This window comes from Narcine bancroftii, chromosome 4 (assembly GCF_036971445.1).
Source record: "Narcine bancroftii isolate sNarBan1 chromosome 4, sNarBan1.hap1, whole genome shotgun sequence".
NCBI classification, from domain to species: domain Eukaryota; kingdom Metazoa; phylum Chordata; class Chondrichthyes; order Torpediniformes; family Narcinidae; genus Narcine; species Narcine bancroftii.
The window spans coordinates 288170578-288186353 of NC_091472.1; the positions used below are offsets into that span (position 1 = coordinate 288170578).

At 40.1% G+C, this 15776-nt stretch overlaps 1 protein-coding gene across 7 annotated transcripts in view; it reads right to left on the reverse strand.

Moving 5' to 3' along the window:
• The window catches only part of xirp2b (xin actin binding repeat containing 2b), a 130854-nt gene that overhangs the window by 65089 nt on the left and 49989 nt on the right, over window positions 1–15776 (reverse strand). Inside the window, exon 1 of one of the 7 annotated variants that reach the window (XM_069935324.1) lies at window positions 4105–4297. The exons of 5 other annotated variants lie outside the window; for them this stretch is intronic. In XM_069935324.1, coding sequence (XP_069791425.1) covers window positions 4105–4144 — 40 coding nt within the window. In that variant the 5' untranslated portion in view covers window positions 4145–4297. Of the gene's footprint in view, window positions 1–1863; window positions 2030–4104; window positions 4298–15776 lie in introns of those variants that run through there. One more of the 7 variants, XM_069935327.1, reaches the window with a different exon arrangement.

Genomic DNA, 15776 nt, shown 5'->3' on the forward strand with positions numbered 1-15776 from the left:
GGCAATCAAATGGGTAAAGCAGTGGTTTGTTCTCATGCACGGACTCCTGACCAAGAGCAACTGATCGTCAATAAGCTTTCAAGTCAAGACAATAGCCATTTACCATTTACACAATTTATTGCTTATATAGATATACAATCCTTTATCCGGACATCTAAAATCCGGAAAGTTCCAAAAACCTGCATTTCTTTTCCTGGTGCTGGTACAGCGGAAGGGGAGAGAGAGAGAGAGAGAGAGAGAGAGAGAGAGAGAGAGAGAGAGAGAGAGAGAGAGAGAGAGAGCCGTGCGATAGGTTGGGGGGGGGGAAGAGATGGCAACATGACTTGGGTGCGTGAGGAGGGAGAGAGACAGCAGCGCGACTCCGGTGGGTGGGGGGAGAGAGGCGGCAGCACGATTCGGGTGGGTGGGGGGAGAGAGATGACAGCGTGACTCGGATGGGCGGGAGGGGGAGGAGAGAGAGACAGCAGCGTGACAGATTGGGGGTGGATACGGCAGCACAATTCGGGTGGGCTTAAATCTGGGGCAGCAGGCTTTTGTTCTGAAATCCAGGAAAATCTGAAATTCAGAACACACTGTCTCCCAAGGGTTCTGAATAAAGGATTGTGTACATGTACCATTTACACGATGCACTGTGAAACAAGACTCCTTAGACAGCACCATCGAAACCGACAAACTCTATCAGCCAAAAGGATAAGAGCAGCAAAACCATGGAAACACATGAGAAAATGCCCTCCAAGCCACACACCATACTGACTTGGAAATAAACTGCTGTTTGTTCCCCATCACTGGGTCAAAACCCTGGAACTCATTTCTTAACACTTTTGTGGATGTATCCACACCTCCAGGTTGAACAAGGCAGCTCACCACCACTTTCTCAAAGGGCATTTTGGGAGGGGCAATTAAATGATGGTCCAGCCTGAGAAATCCACATCCCTTGAATGAACAAATAAGACATCCTTTATGTGCATATTTCCTCATTTGAAAGCACAATTCATTTAAAGAACATTTAAAGAAATCAATAATTTGCTGTACTATATTTGGAAAGGACTGCTTGGGAATAAGAAGGGGAGGTCTTCCTGCTGCTGACTGCATATTCAGCTGGGTAAGATTAAAAGAAAGAACTGGCTAGTGCATTGAGATCCTAAGGTTAAATCAAGTTTATCGATCTTCACAAGTTTACTCATCTGCCTTCTCTGTACGCCCTTGCTTTCTCCAAAAAAAAGTACTCTGCTGTGATTTGTTCCACAGGTTCATGTTATTTGGAGCTCAAAGCAACTTGCAATGTCTAAACTAAAGGTGCTGTGGAACACAAATTCTTGCCCATTGTGTTCTGATTAATTGCATGTGTAAAACATTAAAATATTCTCTACTCTTCAAACCACTCTGTTGTGGAGTGGTGTGCAGCAGAAGAAAACTATTAATAGAGTTCTTACCAAATGTAGCAAAAATTGACAAAAATAATCATCACAAGTAATTTATAAATGACTACATTTTTAAAATTGTTACTTGAATACGCAATTTGCCGTACTCAGAATTTGAATCATTTAGATTAAAAACTGTGACGTTACCATTTCTACGGCTATATAAATGACCACGCCCAGGATTAACAATCCAAGTGTTATGGAATAACTGATCATTTGTTCCCAAGTTTTGGCCATGTATTTTCAATTTACAGCAGTTGGAAACTAAAACACAATTGAAAAAAAAAGGATAAACACAGCAACATTCTCAAAAAGACATAAAACCCCTCATTTTTGTCCACTAAACTCCTCCTCTAAACAGAGAAAGAAAAGTTCAGACACTAATTATCTATGCATCTATTTTAGATGTATAAACAGTGTAAGTCAGGGTGTTTATACATACCTTTTTAATTCAACAGAGCTTTTATTGGTAAGATGCGTTTGCCAACAGGTTACTCCTCTTTAATCCTGTACCAGCAGTGTTTCTAACTTGCGTTCACACAAAAAACAAAATATCCCTCTTACTGAAATAATTTACTGGAGACCAGCTCCAGTTAAATCTGCCTCTTCCTCCCCTCAGATTTAATGGTGGCAGCTGATTTTATTTTAGCAGCTTGCAAGGATGGATCTAGTTATTTTTGGGTGTTGAGACCTATAGATGCTTACATCAAGTGAACTGCTTGTAATGGCAATCTATTTTTCAAGACTACCTCATGCTGCCCTCTAAATGCCTTTGGCACCTGTTAAACCAATCAAATGGGCTAAGATGTAAAACTATTATATAAAACAAGATGAACACCTGCTTTAACTTTAGTATTCTTACTAGAAAGTGGAGTAATGCAGCACAACTTCATACAAAGAGAATGAATGATCTATAGGAAAGTTTTCTCCAAACCTTTCAATGTGGTTGACTCTTAATTGGTGTCTGAAATTGGTTAGCACGCCTCTGAGTAGTATCACAAGCACAGTGAATAAGAAAAATAATTAAACTGGGCAGACCTCAGCGAGGCACCAAATCTGCTGTGGCAAAAATCACTCCAATTCCAGATGACCTTGGAAAGCCTTTGCCACAAATATCTTGGGACTAGTTTCTAAATTGGGAGAACTGTTCCACAAAGAAGTCAAGCCTCAGTCTGGCATACTCATCCTAATAGAATAATATCTTGTAGGCAATATGCCAGACTTCTCCAATGAAATTCCAGGATACATCATGTCCCACTGGGAGGGCAAGTCTATTAAAAGTAGAGGCAGTGGTCAGCAGACAGAAGGAAATAGGCCTAGCTATCCTTAGCATTGACTCTAGACCTTATGAACAATCGTAAAAATGGGTTGTTCATGGGAAAGGAAACTTCCACTTAATGACCGCTTATGTCCTCCCTCGGCTAATGAATAAGTGCTCCTCTATCTTGAACATCACTTGGAAGATGCACTGAAAGTAGCACGGCACACAATGTACTCTCAGTAATAGATTACAATATCCATCACCATGTGTGACATGTTAGCACTCACTTCGATCAAACTGGCTGCTTGGTTAAAAAAAAAACATGGCTGTCAGATTGGAGCTGGGGTGGTGAGTGAGTGAATCAACACAAGGGATTCATAACAATGGCAGAAGTGCTTGCTGTATAGTTTGTGCCTCAAATTGTATCAGGGTATTCATTAAAATGCTTTAAATTTAGACATACACTATGGTAACAGGCCCTTCCAGCTCAATTATACCAATTAACCTAGAGACTCTGTAAGTTTTTAAAGGGTGAGAGAAAACCGAAGCACCCGGAGGAGGCCCACGCAGTCGTAGGGAGAACGTGCAAACTCCTTACAGACAGCACTCAATTTGAACACAGGTCACAGGCACTGTAATGGCATTGAACTAAATACCGCCCTAATGGGAATGAAGGACCTCAATGTCTTCTTTGGACCTCTTGCAAAGACTCCCTATTCTCCTTGGTAGAGTTCACTCCCCTCTGAGAGGTATTATTTCAAAATGGTGTGTGAGATGCCCACAATTAAAATTTAAGTAAATAATATGAATGGTGCAGATTACATGATGAAATTCCAGCATAAATTTAACTTTTTGGTGTGGAACACTTGAACAGGGAAGTTCAGATGCCTCTGCGCAACTATCTTTAAGATACATTACAATATTTACACTGATACTGAAAGCCAAATAAAACATTTCAACCAGGTTACATCTGCTTTTGGCAGCATACTATTTACGACCTTGAGCTCCATAGAAATATTAAGCTGAAACAGTCTGAAGTATTGACAAGTTAAAAACTTTTAACAATTAACTAAGGCTGGTGTGGAATATTTCATAAAACAGTGTCATCCTTATGTCTCATGATTCCATTTTAATGAAAAGGACTAAAAGTACAAGCATCCTGTGACTGACATTACAAACTGCACGGCAGCCATTCCGAAATGGATGACATAATTTCCCAGTTAGAACCATATCCCATTACAGATTTGTGGAATGACCATTAAATCCTAATCTATGAGAGAGAAAACTAAAAATCCCTGTAGTCGTCACCTTTATATCCATCAATGCAAGAATGTATCTTAAACTCAAGTTTATGCCATCACACCCAAAAGACACACAGTCAGATTTATAAATGTGCCCCTGAATAAACATCCTGATTCTTACCTGAATTTATAGTATCAGCTATGTAGTTTACAGTTCCCATTGGGGGAAAAAAAAATCAAAATATGCTTACAATGCTGAGTGTTTGATTTAAGTTCTTAGGTCAGCTAATTGGTGTAGATTTTCTTTAAAAAAATTTGTTTTCATACAGGAGAAAATTCCTGTGATTGAAACAAATGGCAGCGCTCTGATGAGTTAATTTCTCCACAAAAAAACCGGACATGTGAGGCTCCTCTTCCTCTCAACTCCCTTCCTGCTTACGTTGCGAGCATATACATTACAGGCAGACACAAACACACATGGCATGAGCCTTTGGGATAAAAGATCATTAACTCCAGTTTCAAACATAATGCAGAAATAAGCGTAGATGGCTCATGTGGCAGAATCTAATATGGCAGAAAATGTCTTGTCACTGAAAGAAAAGGAATTTGAGCAGAATATTAATCACCACATAGTACACCAGACGGTAGTATAAATCTGAGACATGCAGGGATTAGTAAAGCGATTCTGACATTACTACCAATGATGAGAAATTGAAAAAGCTGAATGTTGTATTTATGATAGCATATGCTGTGAGTTTTTAAATGTTGATAATGACCATTGCACAAGATGAAAGTTCAAACAGTTGCTACCAATCACTTTAAACTAGAGATTAAATTACACCCATGAAGTCAGTTTCTGGCATTTATTTAATATATGTAGAACTTAAAATTCATTTAGGGGTTGAATTAGATTCTAAACAGGCACATTCGCGAGTGAAACCAGCCCATTTTTCCAAACTACAGGGACTGATGATAAAATTACTGAAATTTTACGGAGAAAACATTTCTTAGATATTATTGAGAAAAAAAGATCTGTGGACAGTAAATCGAAGCCATGCTTGTACTTGCATTCCAAGGAGGTAGTAAAATCAAATATTTTGAGCAGTGTGACCAGAAAAAATCTTAATTTGGGATGCTCTTAAAGAAAATATTGACCCTCTAGGAAACCTCTTGAAAAAATCTCCAAAGGAATGTCCTATCTGTGTAAAAGTTAACTTTCTTAAAAATGTGCATTCAGTACCATATAAAACCTGCCATTTCAGATATACCCCCCCTGCCACATACCCTTCCTGTTAATGCATGCACAAAATGGAAAAATATTACCTGTAAATGTATTTGCATAGTGAAGTTCAGTTGTGTTGAAATTGAAAATCATTTATTCTCTGGGGTGAATCAGGACAACACAATTTTCAGGTAATTTCACATAACTCCAGAATTCTACCAAGCACATCAGTTGCCCTTTCACTTCTGACCAGGGAAAGACATCATTCTCTTGTAATGCTCCCCTTTGTGCATTGCAGGAGATGTTAGAGCACATTTTCATAAAACCATAGAACACTACAGCACAGAAACAGGGCATTCAGCTCATCTACTCTGTGCCGAACTAATAATCTGCCTAGTTCCATTGAACCATACTGAACCAAATTTTACTTAAATGTCAATATTGAGCCCAGATTTGTCACTTCAACTGACAACTTGTTCAGCACTCTCACTACTCTCTGAATGAAGAACTTCCCCTTAATCTTCAACTTTAACCCATGACCTCTAGTTCTTGACTCACCTAAGCTCAGTGGAAAATACCTATTTGTACCCCTCATAATTTTGACATGAGTGTCTGTAGGTGGGCACTCCTGTAACAGCATGGTTTTCCCAGAGTAATGCTGGATTGGGCTGCCTGTCATGGAAGTGAATTACTTTCATCCTTTGGCACAGCCTATCCCTTCCATATGTGAAATACTCATTATCATCCCTAATCTCCAACCAACTCTGACCCTATGATCATCATTGTTCCAGCCTCAATCCAACTCTTGTTCACCTGATCTTTTCCCCATCCATTTTGTTGGAAAGGTAAAGATTCCATTATTGTTTCGTAATACTGCATTTAGAATGCAACGTACATAAAATACTTTAACTTTTGTCTACCATAAGGCAGATAGAGAGTCGCCACTTTGTCCAGAGCTCTGGATCCCAATCCACCCTACTACCTGCCCAACTACCTGTCTGTTCCTACCACCACCACAACTTTCCAAATACCTCAGGTATTTGAAGTGCATGAGATTTGGCATTCAGTGGTGGGACAAAAGACAAAAAAAAAGTCTTTGCCAATAAATCTATCAAGCACACCCATAAATGTATTTCTTGACAATGTAAATGCATTAAAAAGACTGAAATCCATAGATTTTATCTATGGATCCTTCAGATTTTATAAACCTACAATTTGGACAAAAGGATCACACTTTCCATTTCCATGTAATCCGATCAGAACATCAATTAAAAAGGGAATACGTTTTTGTCTTGGTATTTGTTTCACAAAGAAAGTTTCAATGGGCTTAATCACATGAAATGACTGACAAAACTTTTTTTAACATAATATGCAGTAATGAAGAATGTTAAACCCCACCACGTCAAAAATAAAGAACTCTGACTACATTGTTGGTGACAATGAGAACTTGACAGACAGCTATCCTCTGCAGTGTTCATCTGGAACATCTCACAACACATTGATTCTTCAAAACGTTTACTGTTATCTCACCAAACATCATTATTAGTTCAGTGGCAGGTTTGATAAGACTATAAAAATGTACAAGTCAAACATCTCAGTATGTGGAGCATCCTACCCATGAACTTAGCCCAGACTATTGTTTCCTTTCTCAGTAAACTAACATTGTCAATACATTGGCCAGCTCAATCACACCAAACTGCGAACACCTTAGGTGTCCAATACAAGTAATAAATTGATTTATGCTGTAATACTGAAGTATACATCCTATTGGGTACTTGAAAGCCATTAACAGAGGTGACTAATGCAGGGTTAGAGTTCTCAGTTTTCCAAAGAACTGAAATGAGATTGTCATCATCAGTGGATCTAAGAAGAAATGCTATTTGGAGAAACCCACTGTAGGAAAACCAGTAGATATAAAGATGGAAGATGTCTGGCAATGTGTGTGTGGATCTGAGGACATTGGTTTGTGCATAAAATGTATATCTAGCTTTGTTAAAGTAGAACTTCTGTAATAACTATTGTAAAAAAAAGGAACCATTTCACATAAAATTCCCAATTTTGCACACAATCGAAATGTAACCTAATCTCCACAAACAAGCATATGAAGAACTAAATTACCCATTTACATATCACCATTCGCCTGGTATGGAGTCATATCTTCTTGTTAATAATTGTGTTTTTGAGCTGTTTAATGATGTATGTAATATTAAATATATTTCCTTGCAATGCCTTTTTTTGTACAAAAGATGGCAATAGGAGAATGGGGGTAGTTCAGATTCACAATTCAAAGAGAATTGTCAGAAAGATGAAGCCTTAGAAATTGTTTCAAATTACTGCCTTCTCCATACTGGATGGAATAGATTTGGGCACCAATGAGGAAATATGATCAGTCATGTTAGACTGGTTTTACAGCGAAAGAATTAAACAGTTACTAGAGGCATAATATTCTACATCCAAAAGAGAAACAAGATAGTCTGTCCCCTGAGATGGAGGCAGAGAGGTCAAGAGAAGGAGGTATCAGAAACAATCGAGGGAATTTAAGGACAGTGTGGAAGTTGGCGGTGAATTTAATAAAATTGTCAGCTTCTGGTCAGGTCAGGTCAATTAGAATTGGAACAGGGACTGCTTCACATGCCCAACACAAAAAGGCAGGCTGAGCTAGGGGCCTACAGTGATGGGGACTGGATGGCTCTGCATTCAAGAAAGAAAGCCCTTCCGATGGGGAATGGACGGGTAAAGGGATTGCACATCCATGGTGAAGGTTAGGTGGTTGGGGACAAAAGATCAGAATTCTTCATGGAGGAAGAAAGCGTGAGTGGGGACCCAGATGTATGTAGGAAGGGACTGGATGAGGATGGAGGGCCAAGATAGTGTTGAGGTCTGAGGAGATGTTCAGATGGGCAGAAACAATGGGTTTGCCAAGGCAGATGGATTTGTGGATTTTGTGTAGGAGATGGAAGCGGGCGGTGTGGGGTTGGGGAACTATCAGGTTGGAGATGGTGAGGGGATACCCAGAAGTAATGAGATTTTTAATAACTTGGAAGATAATATCCTGATGATGGTTGGTGGGGTCCTGGTCAACGAACAAATATGAAAAGGTGTAAACAGCAGGCATTTGGCCCTAGCAATGTAGAGATTAGTACACCAGACCTCAACCACACCTCCCTTTGATGATGAAGTTGGGGTTGGTGGGGAGAGAAGCAGCATGTTCAGAGGGACTAAGGTAAGAATGCTTGAGTGGGGAAAAGTCCAGGTGGCTAATGTCCTGTCGGCAAGTGGGGATGAAAAGATCAGAACCAAGAAACTTACTGGAGGGCGGTGTCTAAGGGGAGGAGGACTGTTGGAGATAATCAATAGAGGGGCGTTGAGTTCCTTGTCAAAGAAATTGGCATGGAGGAGGAGGCGATGGAAGAAGCATTCAGTATCATAAAATCATAGGTAAGTTTCCTACTCTGGAATCTTAGAACCATAGAAATGTAGAACAATGCAGCACAAATCTGGCCTTTTGGCCCTTCTAGTCTGTGCCAAACTATCATTCTGACCTGTATATGGACCATATCCCTTCATGCGCCTCCCATCCATTCACCTGTCCATTTCTTAAATGGCAAAATTGAGTCTGCCTTTACCTAATTCATCTGGCACCTCGTTCCACACTCCCACCACTCTCTGTGTGAAGTTCCCTTTAAACATTTCTTCTTTTACCCTAAACCCAAGCCCTCTACCTAACTTGCCTAACCTCAGTGGAAAAAACCTGCTTGCATTTACTTTATCCAAACTCATCATCTCTTTGTGTGCATGTGTTTATGTGTGTGCGAGAGAGAAAGAGAGAGACAGAGTGTGTGTGTGTGTGTGTGTGTGTGTGTGTGTGTGTGTGTGTGTGTGTGTGTGTGTGTGTGTGTGTGTGTGTGTGTGTGTGTGGGCATGTGATTGGTCTGATCTTCAATCAGCATTGCTACTAAACCAGACCTCACTCTATCAAGACTATTTCATAGCCAGTGTAAAATGAGCACACCAGAGTAAACAAATTCACACATCCATCTTTTACTTGGTTTCTCCACTGAGTGTGACTACCAAAGAAGGGAAGAATTCTAGAATACTTTACGAATACTCGCTTTACGCAAATTCGCTTTTACAAAGAAACCTGTGTTCCCTTTTATGAAAGGATTTTTGCTTTCACACAAAAGTGGCCTGTGGGACTGTCATAGGGAGGCCAGCGGGGCTGTCAAAACTTGCTGCCTTCCCAATTCTGGTAAGTGAAACTACACTGTACATACATATTTTCTACTTTATTTAGGCTGTGTATTTATCCTATCATTCCGGCTTTTTCCATATGGAGTGTTATTTTAGGTTTTATGTGCTATTTGGGATGATTTGATGTAGTTTTTTTTGGGTCTGTGAATTTTCCCGTAGAAATCAATGGTAATCGCTTCTTTTGACCTAGGAAAAGTTCCGTAGGAGCACTCTAGTTTCGTAAAGCAAGGTATACCTGTATACCTGTATATAGTCTCTTTATTAGCTATGCTGCATCACTAAGTTCTCCTGAATTTTAGTTACCCAAATAGGAATACCACTTGGTATGGTACAGATGGCGGTGACTCAAGAAACAAATCACAAAGAGACAAAGAAAATAATTGTTTGTTCAAAACCAGATGCTGGGTCAACTGAGCTTTAAGATTGGTTTGATAAACTGATCGTTTGTGTTCTGCACTGAGTTACCATTACAGCCCAGAAAACAGGCCATTTGGCCCTTCTAGGCCATGCCAAAATATTATTCATTGATCTGCACCCTGTCCACGGGTCTATCCAATTTATTTTTGAAACTTAAGAGTGAGCCCGCATTTACCATGTCAGATGGTGGCTCAATCCACACTTCCCACCACTCTCAGAGTGAAGAAGATCCCCCTAATATCCCCCCTAAATTTTCACCCTGAAGCTACGTCCTTTATCTTGCCTAATCTAAGTGAAAAGAACCCACTCGCATTTACTCTGTCTGTACCCCTCATAATTTTGTAAACCTCGATCAAATCTTCCCTCATTCTTCTATGCTCCAAGGAATAAAGTCCTTACCTGTGTAATCTTTCTCTGTAACTCAACTTCTGAAGACCCAGCAACATTCTAGTAAATCTTCTCTGCACTCTTTCAATCTTACTGATATCCTTCCTGCAGTTAGGTGACCAGATCTGCACACAATGCTCCAAATTTGGCCTCACCAATGTCTTATACAACCTTACCGTAGCTTCCCAACTCCAAAACCCATTCCTTTGATTTATGAAGGCTAAGACACCAAAAACTTTCTTTACAATCTTGTCTACCTGTGAGGCTACTTTTAGGGAATCACGTACTATATCTGTATTCCCAGATTCCTTTGTTCCTCTACACTCCTCAGTGCCCTACCATTTACTGTGTATGTTCTACCTTCGTTTGTCCTTGCAAAATGCAAGGAATGCAGAATTCCACCTTCCACTTTCTGGCCCATTTTTCCAGTTGGTCCAGATCCCTCTCCAAGCTTTGAAAGTCTTCCTTGCTGTCCACAACATCTCCAATCTTAGTGTCATCAGCAAACTTGCTGATCCAATTTACCACATGATCATCCAGATCATTGATATAAACAACAAACAACAATGGTCTCAGCACTGATCCCTGAGGCACATCACTAACCACAGGCCTGAAGGCTGAGAAGCAATCATTCACTACCACTCTCTGACTTCTCCCATACAGCCAATTTCGAATCCAATTTACAACCTCTCCATGGATATCCAGTGTCTGGATCTTCTGAACTAACCTCCCATATGGGACCTTTTTAGAGGCCTTTCTAAAGTCAGGCAGCTAACATCCACAGCCTTTCCTTCATCTACTTTCTTGGTAACCTCGAAAAACTCTTTAAGGTTCGTTAAACACGACCTACCATGCACAAAGCCTTACTGACTGTCCAAATACCCTGTATATCAGATCACTCAGAAAACTTCCCAATAATTTACCTACTACTGACATCAGGCTCATCAGCTTGTAATTTCCTGGTTTTACTTTTGGACCCTTTTTTAAACAACGGAACAACATGAACTCCCCTCCAATCCTCTGGCACCTCACCCATGGCTAAGGACATTTTACATATTTCTGCCAGGGCCCCTGCAATTTCTACACTAGTCACCAGGGAATATCCTATCAGGCCTGGGGAATTTATCTACCTTTATTCACTGTAAGACAGCAAGCACCTCCTCCTCTTTAATCTCTATATGTTCTATGACACTACTGGTTGTTTTCCTTCCTTCCTTATTAACTATACCAGTTTCCTGTGTAAATACTGATGCAAAAAGTCTGTTTAAGATCTCCCCCATCTCATGAGACTCCACACATAGACAACCACTCAGATCTTCTGGGGGACCAATTTTGTCCCTTGCTATCCTTTTATTCTTAATATACTTGTAGAAACTCTTCAGGTCTCGCATTATCTGCCAAAGCAAACTCTTGTCTTTCTTTTGCCTTTCTGATTTCCTTCTTAAGTACTTTCTTCCATTTTCTATACTCTTCTAGTACCCCTCATATGAACCTTGTTACTTATACCTGTTATATACCTCTCTCTTCTTCTTAACTAGATCGCTAATATCCCTTGAAAACCAAGGTTCCCTATGCATGTTAACTTTGCCTTTAACCATGACAGGAACATGCAAACCCTGCACTCTCAAAATTTTATTACTGTGTGACTTTATAGTCAGCACGAAAATTGTTAACTTCCTGCAGCTAAAATGATTCAGAAGATACACCAACTATAACAGTAAAAATTTGAATGACCACAAGGGTGGCACAGTTAGCGCAACGCTATTACAGCGCCAGTGACCCATGTTCGAATCCAGTCGGTGCTTTCTGTAAGGTGTTTTTATGTTCTCCCTGTGTCTGCATGGGTTTCCTCTGGCTGTTCCCATTTCTTCCAACTGTTCAAAACCTATGGAGGTTGCAGGTTAATTGGGGTATTTGGTCAGCACAGACTCGTGGGCAGTGCCGGATTTAGGCATAAGCTAAGCAAGCTACAGCTTAGGGCCTCACAATCCACAGGGGGCTCAAAAAACTTCAGAATTTTTGGGGGGGGCTTTTAAAATTTTATGTTACTTACAGTATGTGCATATGGATATATAATTTTTGCTTGCACAAAAAAAACCAAGAAATCTATTTAGGGCTTAGCATTTATTTTATATTGTTCTGGTTTGTATTTTCCAAATTTTGTATTTAATTTCAGGCCATCAGTAATTTGGAGACTTTTCAACTCACATGCATCAATCATTGTGACCTATATAATTTAGGCATTTATGTTTAGCTTTCAATCTATGTGTTGGGGTTAGAGTTATTATTCATTTGTTTACAGGTTCACACCCAAGATCCAATATGGACCAGGGAAAGAAAGGGCCAAAACAGGAGTATAACATGAAATTTAGTATAAATATTTTGGCAAATAAAGCAAATAACAAAATAGCTTTGAATTAAGATATAATTGATTGTAAATTAAGTGTCCAATTACTGATAGCCTCATTGCTATTCATATTTGTTTCAATTATACAGTATGTTTTAGGTTTTGAAAATTACATTGAAACAGCCCACGCAGAGTCCTCTGGGGGTACACCGGCTGTCATCCCAGGTGACCTGGGATGGCAGAAAGATGGGGAAGTCTGTCAGGAACACCTGCCAATCCCAGGCCTGTGCTCCAATGGCGTAAGGCCCTGATGTCAGCGTCTGGGGCCCATATAAACATGACAGCCAGTGCAATAAAGCAGTCACGACTTCAAGGCTTTGGTGTGCACGTCGTTCTTCCCCGTGCCCATGTAGCACGATCGCTACATTGATGACCCCGACAGTTCCAACCGGCAGTTGGACTTGAAGATGACAGACCATGCAGTCTCTCTCAGGCTCCCAATGCTTTGGGTGTCGCAGCCACACGTGTGGTTTGAGCAGGCTGAAGCTCAATTCCAGCTTTGGCACATTGCTGCCAGCCGGTCTCCACTCCTCCCCCGTGACGTATTGCAGACTACCCAAGTCAGTGGACAATGGCCCAATCGCCGGTTCTGGTGGGGGGGGAGGATTGTGTAGCGCACTATGCACAGAGACGTGGACCGCCCCACAAAATGACCGACGAGCACAGTGACTGCAAGGACCTGGGGATGGCTCTGGTCTTCCCGCACATTGAGAAGACGGGAAGCTATGGCGGAAACGCCAGCCAATCCCAGGCCGTGGCTCTGATGACGCGGGGCCAACGCCTGAGGCCCATATAAATGCAATGGCCAGTGGAATAAATCGGTCTCGACCAAAGCTTTTGTGTGCGTGCTGTTCTTCTCCATGACCACATATAGCATGATTGCTACAATGTAATATATTAAATTGGAAAAAACGTTATTCTTCCTGGTTTGATGTGCAATAACTAATGTGTGTGTGTGTATATATATATATATATATATATATATATATATATAATCGTACACATATCTGATATCATTTTTATGATTTTGCAATCGTTCATTATTACTTATTTAGTTAGTATTTTGCATATATATTAATGTATGTTAAAATAATTTTTAAAATGACATTTAAGTATTGTTTCCAGGCTATACTATATTATAATCTATAATAGAGATCATGCCAACCAAATTATAATTATGTAATCAGTAAATGCATTAATTTGAAAATAATTTTAATTTTCACTTTAAATGCCTTGCTATTAAATAATTAAAAGGCATATATGTTTTCAGGTTTTGTGAGACATTCTGGCATAATTTTTTGACAAGGGGCCACCAAAGTTTATATAGTTTAGGGGCTCACCAAGTCTAAATCCGGCACTGTTCGTGGGCTGGTAGGGCCTGTTACGGTGCCATATGTCTAAATAATTTTAAAAATTAAATTTAAATGCAGGACAGAAAGCATCAAACGATGCTTTCAATGGACAGGTCGGTGCTTGTGATTGACTTGGCAAGGTTTGCAACTGGCAATGTGTCCTGTGTTGTGAAAGATTTTCAGCTGGATTACGCTCATACTAACCAACAAACTCACCCTTATTTCTAATGATTGTCAACTACCTTAAGGCCTTTGTGCTACAGGGACAGGACCACAAGTGGTGACCAAACTAAAGCTCCATTCAACATCATGCTGATATCTATAAGCATCTCACAATACATTTAAAAACAGACGATGATTTAAATCACATAAGAAAATAAACAATTTTAAATTTAAAACACATTAATCTATTGTTCAATCATTAAAACCAAACAAAATGCAGAATAATAAAGAAAATAAAGACTGAGCAAGCTCATATTGTTGGTAATCCACTTGAAATGAATGAGACATGCTACATATGCCAGATATGGCTGGCATCCAGCTTAGAAACCAGACACAAAGCTTATCCAGCTCTTCAGCTCAGTAGCTTTGGAACACCGGTGGAATCAGTGTTAAACCACAGAATTTTCACCAGTGCTCTTGGGAGGGAGATCCAGGATTCAAATCCAGTGATGATAAATTTCCAAGTTGAGAGAGTAGTAGCATTTACATGCTTGCCTGTACTAGTGTTAACATACTCCTGGAACCCTTGATAGCAGAAGTATTTTGGAAGTGTTGTTAGAGGAGTCTAATCAGTGCAGTGTATTTTGTAGATGCTGTACATGCATGAATTAACACTTGGAGTGATAGGTGAGATGCCAGTCAAACAACAGCATTGTCCTGGATGGTGTTGTGCTTCTTGGGAGCTGACATTGTGCTCAATCCAGGTGTCATGCTCCTGCATCATGCCTTGTCAATGGCAGAAATTATTTAGGGTGTTAGCAATGAACATCCCAGGACAGCTGGGTGGCCTGCCCTTATAGTCACGGATGTGACATGCCCTCTTGAGTTTTTTGTTAAATTGTAATTCCCTGAATATTAAAGCAGAGGCCTTTGGCTTTGATAATGCCATTAAATGTCAGCCATAGATGATTGGATTCTGGCACTTTTGCGACATGAATATGACTTGATATCTATCAGGCAAGGGCTGACACTTGGCCACATGTTGTGAACGCAAGTATGGATTGCTTCATTTGCTAAGGAGCTTTAAGTGAACATGGTGCAATCATCGGCCAACAACATCATTCCTCATCTTATCATGGGAAGTCATTCATGAAACTGTTAAAGTCAAGTCTAGTCAAGTCACCTTTATTTGTCGTTCATACCATTACTGCTAATGGAGTGCACAGTAATGACGAGATGGCGTTTCTCCAGGACCATGGAGCAGATTTACATAATAAGAGTTAAATATTAAGACTAATAAATAAAAATCCATGATATACTAGTACACATATATTCTCATAATAAAGGACCCTGATGGCTTGGGGGATAAAAAAAAAACTGTTGCACAATCTGTGTGGGTCAGAATGCTACGATACCTCCTTCTAGATGGCAGAAGGGAGAAAAGTTTACAAGAGGGGTGTGAAAAGTCCTTCATAATGTTACTTTCCTTCCACATGCATCGTGTGTTGTAAACATCCATCATGGTAGAAAGAGAGACCCCAATAATCTTCTCCACTGACTCCACTATCCTCTGCAGCACCTTACGGTCTGAGATGGTACAGTTTCCAAACGAGGCAATGATGCAATTAATCAGATTTCTCTCGATACATCCCCTG